This window comes from Topomyia yanbarensis, chromosome 3, assembly GCF_030247195.1.
Source record: "Topomyia yanbarensis strain Yona2022 chromosome 3, ASM3024719v1, whole genome shotgun sequence".
Classification (NCBI taxonomy): Eukaryota; Metazoa; Arthropoda; class Insecta; order Diptera; family Culicidae; genus Topomyia; species Topomyia yanbarensis.
The window spans coordinates 191,308,070-191,322,078 of record NC_080672.1 but is presented as its reverse complement, the minus strand read 5'-3'; the positions used below and the strand labels follow the sequence as shown (position 1 = coordinate 191,322,078).

The window sequence follows — 14,009 nt, the reverse complement described above, 5'->3', positions numbered from 1 at the left end:
GAGTATTCAATATTTACTCCAATGGGAGATCGTTCTCAATATTCTGCCCCGATGTATAGACCAATGTCAGTGTTTTCTCCCACTGTTGTCTCTCAATACGAACCGTTATCGAACCATCCCATGTGTCTCCCCCATATAAAGAATCCACATGAACTGCAGCAACCTCCCGTAGGCGTGGGTCCCTCTGTCGTGAACTATGGGTCATCGAGATTCCAGTGTGGACTTACGCAAGAGCAAATTGCGGCAAGACAAGCTTTCTCCAAAGAGCTTCCGTCATTTGATGGCGATCCTGCTGACTGGCCGGTGTTTATCACTAGTTACCAGCAGTCTACTTATGCGTGCGGATATTCGGAGTTGGAGAACCTGTTGCGATTACAGCGGTGCCTCAAGGGCAGTGCCAAGAAGGCGGTTAGTAGTCTTCTTCTCCATCCGTCGACGGTTCCTGAGGTGATATCGACATTGCAGATCTTGTATGGTAGGCCTGAGCAAATAGTTCACAACCTTATCTCAAAAGTTCGTAGTTCCCCCGCTCCGAGAGCGGACAGATTGGAAACGATAGTCAGTTTTGGTATGATGGTGCGCAACTTATGAGGGCACTTGAAGGCAATTGGATGCGCAAACCATCTGTCGAATCCTACTTTGTTGCAGGAGCTCATTGAAAAATTGCCGGCCACGGTAAAACTTAACTGGGCTATTTACCAGCAAAATTTTCCGATGGTGGACCTGAACAGTTTTGGAGATTATATGACGACAATTGCATCCGCTACCAGCAGAGTTGTTACGCCCATGGCGAACTCATCGAAGGCGATCCGTGAAGAGCGACACCGAGGCAAGGAGAAGGCGTTCGTAAACACTCATGCAGCGGTCGAATGTGATCCCAGGAAGCAAGCAGGTGCATCTCGAGGCGAACAGTCGTCGTACAAGCAGCCAGCCATACCTTCGAAAAAAGTGGAAGAATCTTGTTTATAATGCGGTGGTGGAGGCCACCAAATAGCAACCTGTGCGACGTTTAAAAAACCGTTTGTCGATGCTCGATGGAAAGAAGTGAAAGAGAAGCAGCTTTGTCGTAGATGTTGGCCATGCCGTGGAGAAATATGTGGCGTGAACTGTTGTCAAAAGCGCCACCATCGATTGCTTCATTATGATCAGCCACCAGTAGAAGCAAATCCGAGTGCAGGTATAACCAATGCTACCGTTACGGTTCATCGTGTGCTTTCATCGTCGACTCTGTTCCGTATGTTGCCAGTGATCTACGGAAGCAAAGGGCGAGTGAACACGTTCGCTTTCCTCGACGACGGATCATCCGTCACCATGGTGGAAAAATCGATAGCAGATGCGTTGGGTCTCGGAGGGAAGGTCGAGGACTTGTGTATCCACTGGACAGGTGGAATTAAAAAAAACCTGTCTACAAAACAAGTAACTTTGAATGTTTCGGCTGATGGTTGTGACCGTCGGTATAAGGCAACTGAAGTGTATGTGGTCGAGAACTTAGGTTTACCAGAACAAACGGTCAACTTCTACGAGATGGAACAACGTTTCAATTACCTCAAGGGGCTTCCAGTGAAAAGCTTCACAGCTACAAACCCCGGATTGATCGTTGGGGTGAATAATGTTCACTTGCTGGCCACCCTGAAACTGCGGGAAGGAGGTACCGGTGAACCGATCGCAACTAAAACACGCATTGGATGGGCTGTATACGGAAGCCTACGGGGAAACGACAACCGATTCCCTCACCGTCAGATGCATATCAACGCGAGAACAGCCGATGATGATGTACACGCCCATGTCCAAAAGTTCTTTGGCTTAGAAAGTTTGGGGATTACCACCTTTTCGAAAGAGGAGAGTGAGCAAGACTCAAGAGCCCGGAAGATCCTGGAGGAAACAACTGTACGTACTGACAGTGGTAGATTTCAAACCGGTCTTCTATGGAAAAGTGATATCGTGAATTTTCCAGATAGTACATCCAACGACACGACCTGAAACTTCATGTAACTTTCTGATGAAAAAGTGTCCGAGTAGTTTACCGCCAGTTACCAGTTCATTGAGTCACCCCCCGAAACAGTTAAAAAAAGAATTCTTCAGCAACACTTCTTTGTTTATTTGATTTTCTGTTGCTGTATAGCAACCATATTGATTCCGTAAAGCTTTCGATTAGTTCAGCGTTCTCCATGAATTAACTTATTAAATATTTAATAATAAAACAGTTGCATTTTGTACGGACGTTCGCATTGATAAGGAAGTTATTTTGAAAAAAGTTGGTGTCCAATAAATACGCCGCTAACTGCTGAACAAGCGATGCTTCAACTACAGGTAAATCATGAGAACGAAAGCGAAACTCTTAATTTTTAGTATACGTAACATTTCATTTGGGTAGGAACGACTCCGTTCGCTTAAATCGGTTATTGTTGAAATAGAGAATGAGCGGAAGAGAAACGAACCCAACTTCGTAAATGCGGGAAATAAAGAAACAATCCGAAGAGGTGCGCTTATGAAAATGCTACAGATTTCGGCTCAAACGCTACCACTCTTTGTCAGTAAACCTGGAGAAAAAATTTCACCGCTTTGTGGTAGCGTTCCGGCTGATAGTACTTACGTTGCAAAACCGGGTGACATGGTTGCCGCTCATGTTAAAGGTCTCGAAGATGAAGAAAATTGGATACTTGCCGAAGTAGTACAATACATCTCGTCTGCCAACAAGTACGAAGTGGACGATATTGATGAAGAGCAAAAGGATCGCCACATTTTGAGTAAGCGCCGTATTGTTCCGCTTCCTCTTATGAGAGCTAATCCGGAAACAGATGGACAGGCAGTTTTCCCTAAAGGGACAACCGTATTGGCACTATATCCACAAACTACCTGCTTTTATAAAGCAGTTATTAATCAACTTCCGCAGACAGCCAATGAAGAATATGAAGTACTTTTTGAGGATCCTACGTACGCGGACGATTACTCGCCACCATTATATGTTGCTCAGTGGTATGTCCTTGCCATCAAACCGAACAAAAAAGTAGGAGCCAGTTCCTGACAGTCCTCCGCTCAACCGACCACGACTATTTCAAGTATCACTGCTGCCCTTCCGTCGGCAATGGGAAAGTCAATTTCTTCTGGGTGTACATCATCAGCAGTTATATCCAACGCCAGCGCTTGCAGTGGAAATCTTGCTAACCGGTGGATTAACGCAGCCGAAAGAGGAGCATATGTTGGAGCCATTCATGATGGATGATCAGTTTTGATTAGTTTGCGCTCGAAAACTCAATTCAAGTTATACAATTTATTGTAATATCTCAGCATAAAATGATCAACAAGAAGAAAAAAACCTTTTCTATATTATTTAATAAAGGGAACAGAAAACTACTCTTACCGACAGAAAATCCGAGTAGAAAGAGGCTCGAACTGAAAGTGTCGAGGTGTACCAACTATCAATATTCGTTGGTTGGAACGTGTTTCGCCATGGTCGATGTCGAAGAGCAAAGCGTATATCGTCTATCTCGAGATAATCTAGCATTTTGTAGAGTTGTTTCTAGACATAAAACATTTGAGAGTGAACGAAGCAAAAATAAGCTGACAAAATGTTCTCACACTCACACTGATGCAAATTAAACGTGCGCGTAATTTAGCGCACGACATAACTGGAAAGTCGCAATGTGAATTTAAGAATATAACAATACAAAAGCATGTACACCAGACTGACCAGAAAAAAGCGATCTTTTGAAAACTTAAGGTTGAACAGAGAAGGGGTGAAAAGCTAAAACGAAAAAAGCAGTTTTTTTTCCACAGCGTGTGCAGTACTGTAACAACATTCTACATAAGCTGATTAATTTTTATGAAGATCTAACAAACGGTGTGGAAAAAACTGCTTTTTTCGTGTTCGATTTTTGCCCAATCTCTGTGCAACCTTAATCGACCCGTTCCTGAGTTGATTCCAAGTTCCATTGGAAGTTTCTACTCTAAATTTGAGTCAAATCGGACAAGTTTAGCTATCGGACCAACGTGTTCGAAGTTGAAACAAAGAATTATATTTTTGTTATACAACATTGTAGAAGACTGCAAATCAATCCAACTCCTTTAGGACGAATTTTATATATGTAATCTTTTTCGATCCAATATTATTCGTTCGAAAAATCAATTCGTTGTTATAGATCAACATAGCTGCAATTATTTTCTACCTGTGATTGGTTTTTCTGACTATCCGCTCTCGGGATGCGGCAATAGTCGACAGTTTTACTGTTGCTTCTCCAGATGTTTTGTATGTACTCTTATTTAAAAAGAAAAAAAAACAGATGCTGTTCCCAGTCCAAAACCACCTTGCAGAGAACTCCGAGAATGTGACGAAGTTGGATGAAAGATACATTCAACATAATGCTTAATTTAAAGTGTAAATGTCCTATTACTGTCTTCGAGATATCACTGATGCGCATATCTTAAATTATTATCATTATCCTTTTATTTCCACGCTTGCTTGACAGCTTCCCTCGAGGCGAAGAGCTTCACAATATAAGACGTGCTAGAGAGTAGCACAAGTACGACCGTGATTAGAAAGTAATCGAAATCCTCCTTCAACAGATCGAACGTTTTCGAAGGAGCAACTCTGGTAACGAATATGTCCAAACCGTGAGCGAACACAAGGCACGAACTTTCCAGACCTGACGGAGCAGTGTAGATGCCCTTCATGTTTGCAATCGTCTGGTTGTAGTTGATGATTATCTCGTGAGGCATCGGCAACTCGGGCATGTATGGAATGATGCCTTCTTCACGGGCTTTTTCGGGCGATGTCACTGGGCGCCTAGGATCCAATAATGCCCAGGACATTTCAGCTATTACACCGGTACTAAGGCCGACTGTAAATTATTAAATGTGTTGGTTGATGTCAGCTAATTATATATACAGGAAGATTTGCTTACTGAGAACATGTTTATTTGTAATGCCCTTCTCGGTAATTGTTTCTTTCATTGAAGCGACGGCTACTGGTAAAATGTATGTTTGTCGCTCCACCATTGGCAGCGGAGGGGCATCCAATGAACTCCACGCGGTGCTATTGGTTTGGGTTTTGCCTTCGTACAGTTCAAGGGATGCTACAAATAGAAAAAAAAAAATGAAATATACACGTTTTACATTTTACATACGTACGTACATTTTGTACCTACAGATCTCTGTTCGGCGAACTTTGTCATTATAGTAGGAATATACGAGCCAGTTTTCAGAGTGCACCATGTGCAGCGGTGGTCGAACGCGTTTGTGTGACATGGAAAATACAATAGATCCTGATACGACGTCCAAAAGATGAATGTTCAAAATGTCTGAAAAGAAATCTTTTAGTACTCGATGTACGATAGAAAACTCACACCATGTCACCTACATTTATGTATGTTGTCTGGCCCATGAGTTGCCACCGCAACCAGATTGGGGTTGATGTACTTGTACATCCCGGATCGATCGGCTAAAACGCGACCTTGTGAGTGCACATGTTCAATTGGATTTTCACCTTCGATTGCAATAATTTTCTGTCCCTTTCCTGCTCCCCCGAGATTTACGGTCCACATTGGAATCGTACTAAGCTTCCCAGAGCGGAATTCAATAAAAATATCCCCTGATTGTGGTAGTTTCACGATCAGCGTTGTTAGCGTACTTGGCAGAACTTTCCGGTAATACGTGAGCTTCGGTTTTCTCATCCAGAATAAGCAAACCTTTCAAAAAGTCTGGCCCTGTCTCGTGCAGAAGAGTTATCTGCTAAATTTTGTACGGCAACTGAATGATTCCTCCGTTTACGGGTTGTCCAGTGATTGGATTGAACTGATAGATTATTCCATTTTTAGTACGTTTATCTCTACCAAGGATAACGCATTGTGCTGCCAGTGGATAGAATCGAGAAGTTCTCTGTACCAACAGTTTCATATTTTGCCCATTGCCGAAACTGGTTATCTCCGGAAGGTATCAAACCCAGTGCTGCTTACCACTGATGTTGTCAATGCCAAACATTTTACCACTGCTGGTTACAACAATCAGCATTTTATGTAATCTTAACACGTTTTACTGTACATTAAGGCAAGGGCTAACGGGAAAGATAAATTCCTCTGTAAAACTTTGGGTTTGTTTTGTTGTCATTTTATTTTTCCCTTCGTAACCTAGGGACTGCGACGGTAACTATTTGAAATAAATAACGGATTCCAAAGTGTTGCTAGTTTCATGCATTTTGTCGTGTAATTTGAAATTTGACAGTACCAGTTACCTGAGTCACTGAGGGGTAGTCAGATTTGCGATACAGTTTTGGAATGCTAGTGTCTAGTCGTGTCGTTGGTACATCTATGGCAGAGAAACGTTTGGTTTGTCTCGAGAAGCGGCTTAGCAGAGATCCAGAGCTATACAACACCGTGCGTCGACAGATTGCTGAACTGAACGAGAAGGGTTACACACACAAAGCGACTCCGGCAGAATTGAATGAGTTCGACCCAAGACGTTCGTGGTTCCTACCGTTGGGAGTCGTATTAAATCCCAAGAAACCGGGGAAAGTTAGAATTATTTGGGATGCGGCAGCTAAAGTGAAAGGTATATCGTTGAACACGGAGATGTTGAGCGGTCCAGATTTACTTGCATCATTACTGCGGGTGATGTATGGATTCCGCGAACGAGAGGTGGCCATCTGTGGAGACATAATGGAGATGTTCCACCAAATAGTTATTCGAAAGGAAGATCGCAGCGCACAGTTATACAAATGGAGAGACTCGCCGGATTTGCCGATGGATGTCATGGTGATGGACGTAGCAATTTTTGGTGCAACTTGTTCTCCTGCACAGTCACAATTCGTGAAAAATAAAAATGCACATGAACATGCGGAAGTCTACCCAAGGGCTGCTAAAGCGATTAAAGAAAGACATTATGTCGACGACTACCTTGATAGTCTCGACAACCCTGATGAAGCTGTTGAGTTGGCGTTAGAAGTGGCAAAAGTTCATGCCGCTGGTGGGTTTATAATCCGGAACTGAGCGAGAACTGACTGGGATGAGAAGGTTCCCCTGAAAGTGCTCGGTCGATGGAAGCAGTGGTTAACGGTCCTAAGGAAGATGGATCACGTCAAAATTCCCCGTTGTTACTTTCCCGGTTACGATCCAGTCAGATACCGATCACTACAACTGCATATTTTCGTCGACGCGAGTGAACAAGCCTTCGCAGCGTGTGCTTATTTCCGCATCGTGGACCGAGAACGAGTACGTTGCTGTCTAGTTGCATCGAAAACTAAAGTGGCGCCGCTGAAACCTTTGTCAATCCCTCGCTTGGAGTTAATGGCAGCAGTGATAGGAGTGCGGTTAGGGAAAACAATTGTCGAGAACCATTCAGTACAGATCTAAGAGACGTTCTTTCATAGTGATGCCACGACTGTCCTTTCCTGGATCAAGTCTGACCCACGTCGCTATCGGCCATTCTTTGCATTCCGTATCAGCGAGATATTGACTATGTCTACGGTTGCAGAATGGAGATGGGTCCCCACTAAACTCAACGTCGCTGACGAAGCCACAAAATGGGGACGTGGTCCATCGTTTGAACCAGATAGCCGTATCATGATTGGACCTGTGTTCTTATGTGATGATCAGCAAGAGTGGCCGAAGGATTGCAGAACGACGAAAGAGACGAAGGAATCGGAGGAAGAACTTAGACCAGCATATGTTTTTAGTCATTTTATAACGAAACCGTTGCTGAATCTGGAAAAATTTTCTAAATGGGAACGTCTACTGCGGAGTGTTGCGTACATTCACCGTTTTGTGTTCAACTTGAAACAATGTTGCAACAAGGGACCAGTCGAGAAAGGAGCACTTACGACAGCCGAGTTGCAGAAAGCAGAGCGTACTCTTTGGGCGTTAGTGCAATCAGACAAATATCCGGACGAAGTTTCGACGTTAAAGCACAACGCTCAAGCCGACAAATCCTCGATGAAACGTTTGGAGAAGACAATTCCACTTATGAAGCTGACGCCGGTAATGGACGACTACGGGATACTTCGCGTGGATAGTCGTGTTGTTAATAGTGATTTCCTAACATACGATGCCAAGTATTCCATAATCCTAGCCAAACAACATGCCATCACTGACTTGTTACTAGCGTGGTATCATCGCAGATTTCGTCATGCAAACAACGAAACCATTGTGAACGAAGTCCGTCAGAGATTTTACGTGCCCGGCTTAAGAGTACAGATTCGTTTGACGAAAAAACGGTGTATGTGGTGCCAGGTCAACAATGCCGCTCCTGTGAATGGGACCTTTGTCGCTAGCTAGATTGACACCATTCAGAAGGGCGTTTACGTATACAGGTATTGACTACTTCGGGCCATACTTGGTCAAGGTTGGACGGTCTGTGGTGAAAAGGTGGGTCGCACTGTTCACTTGCCTGGCAACGCTGGCTATTCACCTGGAACTGGCGAATGACCTATCAACCGACTCATGCAAGAAAGCGATACGACGATTCATTGCAGATTTAACCCGCCGGCTGCTCCTCACATGGGGGTTGTTGGGAAAGGATGGTTCGTTCGGTTAAGGTCGCTTTGGGTGCACTGCCATTTGAACGGAAGCTCAATGAAGAAGCGTTGGCAACACTAACAGCTGAAGCCGAGTGCATGATCAATTCGCGCCCGTTGACCTTCGTTTCCATCGCGAGCGATACTCATGAATCACTGACGCCAAATCATTTTTTGATGTTGAACTCAACTGGGGTAAAATAACCAGAGTAGACACCTGTGGACGAGGGCATGGCACTGACGGGGAGTTGGAATCAAATTCAACATACACTGGACATGTTTTGGCGGCGCTGGTTGAAGGAGTACCAGCCTATGATAGCTAGACGAACCAAATGGTTTAATGACGTTCGTCCGATCAGAGAGGGTGACTTGGTAGTGTTCGCGAATGAGCGAGTGAGAAACCGTTGGCTTAGAGGTCGGGTGGTAAAAACTTATCCGGGTAGAGACGGCACACCACGTCGGGCTGACGTACGCGATTATGAGGGTACGGTGAGGCGTGATCGACCTGTAACTAAGCTGGCCTTGCTGGATGTCCATGCTGGAGGTGACGTCGAACCGGAAGTTCTAGCGACACGTCCCGATCAGAAACACATAACAGAAATATTTTAAAACTATATCTCGTATTGTTAATTGTTATAAATTTCTGTTATTTTAACTACTAACGAGACCTAATTTATAAGACAATATATTACAAAAAATTGTGTTCGGTTATAATCTTGTTATTTCATTCTGATCGGGGTGGGGGAGGATGTTGCGGACAAATACCCCTCGTACGCAAATCGGACTGAGTCAGTGTTATACCAGTTGCGTCGCATCTGACAACCCATCTTTGGCAACGAAAACGACTGACAGGAAAGTGAACCAAAAAAATCAGTTTTTTGCAATCCCTTGAAAAGCTAGGAGCAAATTATTTTCTACTTAAAAATAAATATACTTTGTTATAAATTTAAATATTATTCCATATAGGGTGAAGTGCCTATTTTCGCCATACTAAGGAGGGCGCCTCACTGATTCATTAATTAATCGGCCTACAAACAATGGAATGCGTACAAATTGGCATCAACAGCTTTGCTTCGTTGTTAAGGGCCAAGATAATAACATAGGGGAAGATGGGGTAAAACGCACCCCTGGGGCAATATGCACCCCTTGCTTATATCTAAAACAGCTGAAAATTTCTAGAAAACGGTAACACCAGTCGGAAGTCAGCCATAGTAAACATACTTTGTCAAAGTTTGATAACCGTACATCAATAGCAGCTCGAGAAATAAATAAAAAACAATAACGTGCTCTTCTCATGTAATTATTGTGGCTCGTACAACAAGGATTTTCCGCTCTTATAAATGCTGTTTTACTATTATATTTGAGCATTCCAGTTCTATTTATACCGCTGTTCGTTATTCTGTCGCACTACATATGAAAAATCTACAAAATAATTCACTTTTTGCTAAATTTATATCTCTGCTCCATCGGAGGCAAAATGCCCTCTTCTCTGTTTTTTCTGATTTTTAATCGAAAGCAGAAAAATCGTTGTGAAAACCTACCAATTGCATAACCTAAGGCTATTTAATGGCACGCTTTTGTGAAATCTCGTCAGAAAACAAAACTACTTGCTTGTTCGCCGAGCATTATGCCCCGTTGTTGCGGTGCATTCTACCCCGTTGTTGTAGGGCATTATGCCCCGTTGTTGTGGTGCATTTTGCCCCCACTCAGGAGCGTTTTGCCCCGCTTATTTTTCAAAAGGTGATTTTTATTGATTTTGAAAAATTGAATTATTTTCATGTTTTTGAATATTTTGCAAAGCGTTATGATTTTGATTACAGAGGAAAATGTTGGCTAAACGATATCATTAATAAAATTCTCCCAATTGATGTTCTATAGCTTAGTTATGAGCATATTTCCTTAGGGGGTGCGTTTTACCCCATCTTCCCCTACATGCGCTGAAAACAGTGAAATTCTCGTGTTTGAGCGCAACGAAAACACGAATCGAGTGCCCCTATTGTTGCGCTACCATTTGACTCAATGCGTTAAACAAAGATGGTGGACACTGCTCTAACCAACGGCTTCAAATGGGTAGCGTGATAATAGAAACAAAGCGATAATAGGCTCATCACCCTAAAAATAAATCAATAGATACATTCTGTTGCGATTGAGAAGTTGTTATTCGGAAAACAAATTGTGAGTACAATTAGACAAAATTATATTGAGCTGAAAATTATTACATTAAATTAAAAACATTTACAGCTTGAGCAGATTCAAGCGGAGAATGCTTCGACCTTGCTGTGAGAAAAGCATCCGAAATTCAGTTGTAACAGGTGGATATTGTAAATTCGATCAACCTAAAGCATAATGCGTACAAAAAACGTTTAGAGTAAATTTATAATTGTTTAAATGTTATGGATTCTCCACTGCGGACCCCGTTTATTAACTAACTAGAAAAATAAAAGGGAGTATTTGGATAAAAAGCACAAAACTTTCCGGATTATAATGAGAATGATCTTAGAAACTACTATTTAGAAGAATGGGATAAAATTTAAGTTGAATACACACAAAAACTAGTGGTCAGAATTGCAATACGATTGAAAACTGTAATTACAAACAAAAGCTATCACATTGAATATTTGTTATAGAAATTTCAATTGATTTTTGAAAAAATGTGTGTACTGTACGAATATGAGATTGCGTGTATATTTGACTATCTTTAGAATCATGATTATTTTTGAAAAAATGAGCATTTGTCCCTATGCTATCTAGCAAACTATTTCTACATAAATAAAATGTCTCGAAAACTAATGTTTTACCTGTAAAATGCACATAAGCATTCCGCATAGCGGTGTACGAAAATGAGATTGTGTCACTGTAGCTATGAATGCTGTGTAAAGACTTATAGCTGATTTTGATTTAATTTTTGCCTGGTTTTGAACCCGTATAACTTCACTATCGGCGAAAGTTGTAATTATGCTATTTATTATTCTGATAGGGCTGGGTTTCACTTTCAAAAGAAAGGTAAAATTTTTGTCCATAAGCATCCGTTCAGAAGTTATACACTGTTGAAATCTTTATGTCTGGCTCTCCTGAAGTCGCGTGAATCGCTCACTGAACGAGTAGGCGCTGGAGTTCAAAGACGCTTTCGCTTGCTTTTCTGAGTGGCGCGCACTCTGTGTACTAGCGCGTCTGCTGGGAGATTAACACTGATATTGAATGATTTTCTAACGGGTGACAAACAATTTCATCTCGGCCGGGATTATCGTATGAATGTTGGCTTCAGGACAAAGGAGATGATGCACAAAATTGCTGCATTCACCACAGTTATATGGAAAATGTACATCTTTTAGGGGAGACCGGGGCTAGTTGCCGGTGTTTTCAGTTTTCAATTTTTACCGCTTTGATGTGGATAGTTCTTGCAAAATAGAACACGCGGCATGAAAGAGCAGACTGTTGGGAACATCTCTGATTGTTTTAAAATGTTTGATGCATTGTCTCCATTCTTAGAGACAAAAATATGTGACGCGGAAAACCCGCCAACTTACCCCGGCCCCGGGGTAAGTTGGCGATATGTAGGGATACGCCAAAAACTAAGCAATCAAATGGAGATGCAATTACTTCAAGAGTCCTTTTGGAACGTGCTTAATGTCTTTTCGAGAAAACTGTATATTAATCGACATTTGCTATTATATTTCAGTTTCAATAACCCCAGCATTTTGACTTTGACTCGTACTCCCTAATAAATAACTCTTGTTTGTGGATAGATGTAATATCTATACGGATACTGATAGCTGTTTTCGTGCGCTATGGAAAAATGTAATCATTCGGGAAATAGATTGAACATCACCCTATATAACACAAAGAATTTAAAATTTAGCAAATTTACTTGGTATGCTCGAAAACACAATATCACCCACAACTTCCATCAAACAAATCGTTTTGTAACAAAAACACATTGGATAACGGGTTTCACATAACTTAAGGTACACAAGAAGAGGCAGCGCTATATGTCTAATAGAAACAGAGAAAAAGGGATTCCGCCAACTTACCCCAACCGCCAACTAGCCCCGGGCTTTTTTTAAATTGAAAATATTAAAAATTTGAGTAAAATCGAAGTTTAATAGTTTATCCGTATCTACAAATCGCCGGCCTGATCAGAACATTTGTAGCGAATTTTGATATTCTCTTGCATTTGTATTAAAATAATTGAAGTCCAACTGATACAGAGTCCTCATGAACTAAACTAAAAAGAATTGACAAATGAAAAGTGGCAATAAACGGTTACGAAACTGTGTAGAACTAATGACGAAGTCGAAGATGTCGCTATAATCCTTGAAGCGACGGGTCATTTCTAATATCGGTCTGCTAGTAGCGAAGTTGATGTTACGCATTTCAGTCTGCTGTAGTGTTCGAGGACGGAGGACATGGGTTGGTGCGTAGAGGTTAATCTGTGATAGGAGATCGGGAACATCATGTTCAGCCAGAAGAAGCCTAGATGCGAAGGTAGCTAGCTAAAGTGTGTAGTCCTAATAATCAACAACGGTCTTCGTATGGTGGCAGGTTCAGCGGATGGTTTCAAGGCAATTAACGTAACGCCTCGTATAGTATGTAATCATCGCTGGATAGCTTCAATTCTTTGGCTCCAAGTTGCTTGATAGGGGCACCCATCAGACGATGTTTGCAAATTCCAACGATGAAAATTGTAACTTGTAAATTAATAATAAAAATTAAATTCAAAAGCAATAGTTCGTCCATGTAATATAGCTTTTTTGTATCAGATAATAATAAAATATATTGTCTATTCAGATAATCAGAAAATATATTGTCTATTGCTTTAGTTTCGGAACGGTTTGCACTAAGAACTTTTCAAAATTACATTTCAGTTTTCAGTGGCTATCTTAAATCACCAGAATGAACTGATTTATACAACAAGTTTTAAGTTTTTTATATACAAAGTTGTGACGAAAAAGTTTGCTAAGTCGTGAGTTTTTTAAAAGCATTAAGCATTTTATGCAAATTTTTTTGAAAAAGCAAAAGACAGCTCGTTGGTAGTACTACCGACGTTCGAAAAAACAAGTTGAATTAAAAAGGGTTAGCGGAGTTATGCCCCATCCCCAGTAGCGAGTTTTTTTTGCAGAGGTTTGCGGTGAAAGCTCTTCAAGCCGCACCACACAACTAAAATCAAAACAGTAAAAAAAATATAGAAGAAAAATGTATTGTGGTGTACTTGAACGAATCAGGTTCCCAATAAATTTTTTTTTTCCTGCAAAAAAAACTTGTTACCAAAAATTTGAATTTTGTGGTGTTCTAAATTTTAAACAAAAATTCATGGCAGAGAATGAAATTTTTTGGATGAAAAAGGAACCGTTCAAGTACACGAGAAAGCAAATACAAACAATTCAAAATATCGATATCACGTTCACCGGAACGGTACTTTTCAAACAACTTAATTCCGAGATAATTGCGTTTAAAGTTTTGCGTTAACTTCTTACGCGGAGGAACCAGCGCGCTGCGAACGACTGTA

The 14,009-nt window shown here is 41.5% G+C and overlaps 3 protein-coding genes across 21 annotated transcripts in view; 1 reads left to right on the top strand and 2 right to left on the bottom strand.

Moving 5' to 3' along the window:
- LOC131690091 (uncharacterized) overlaps positions 1-14,009 on the bottom strand; it is a 547,209-nt gene that overhangs the window by 113,617 nt on the left and 419,583 nt on the right. The window lies entirely within an intron of this gene.
- Positions 2,281-3,272, top strand: LOC131690096 (SAGA-associated factor 29-like). Its single transcript, XM_058975631.1, has 2 exons — positions 2,281-2,310; positions 2,375-3,272. Exons 1-2 carry the CDS (start codon positions 2,296-2,298, stop codon positions 3,023-3,025), a joined length of 666 nt encoding a protein of 221 aa, XP_058831614.1. The 5' UTR covers positions 2,281-2,295; the 3' UTR covers positions 3,026-3,272.
- Positions 4,429-6,130, bottom strand: LOC131690094 (ER membrane protein complex subunit 1-like). The gene is made up of 4 exons (XM_058975628.1): positions 5,357-6,130; positions 5,145-5,297; positions 4,902-5,072; positions 4,429-4,838 (listed from the first exon to the last, which is right to left on the bottom strand). The coding sequence occupies exons 1-4, from the start codon at positions 5,667-5,669 to the stop codon at positions 4,444-4,446; spliced, it is 1,032 nt and encodes a 343-aa protein (XP_058831611.1). The 5' UTR covers positions 5,670-6,130; the 3' UTR covers positions 4,429-4,443.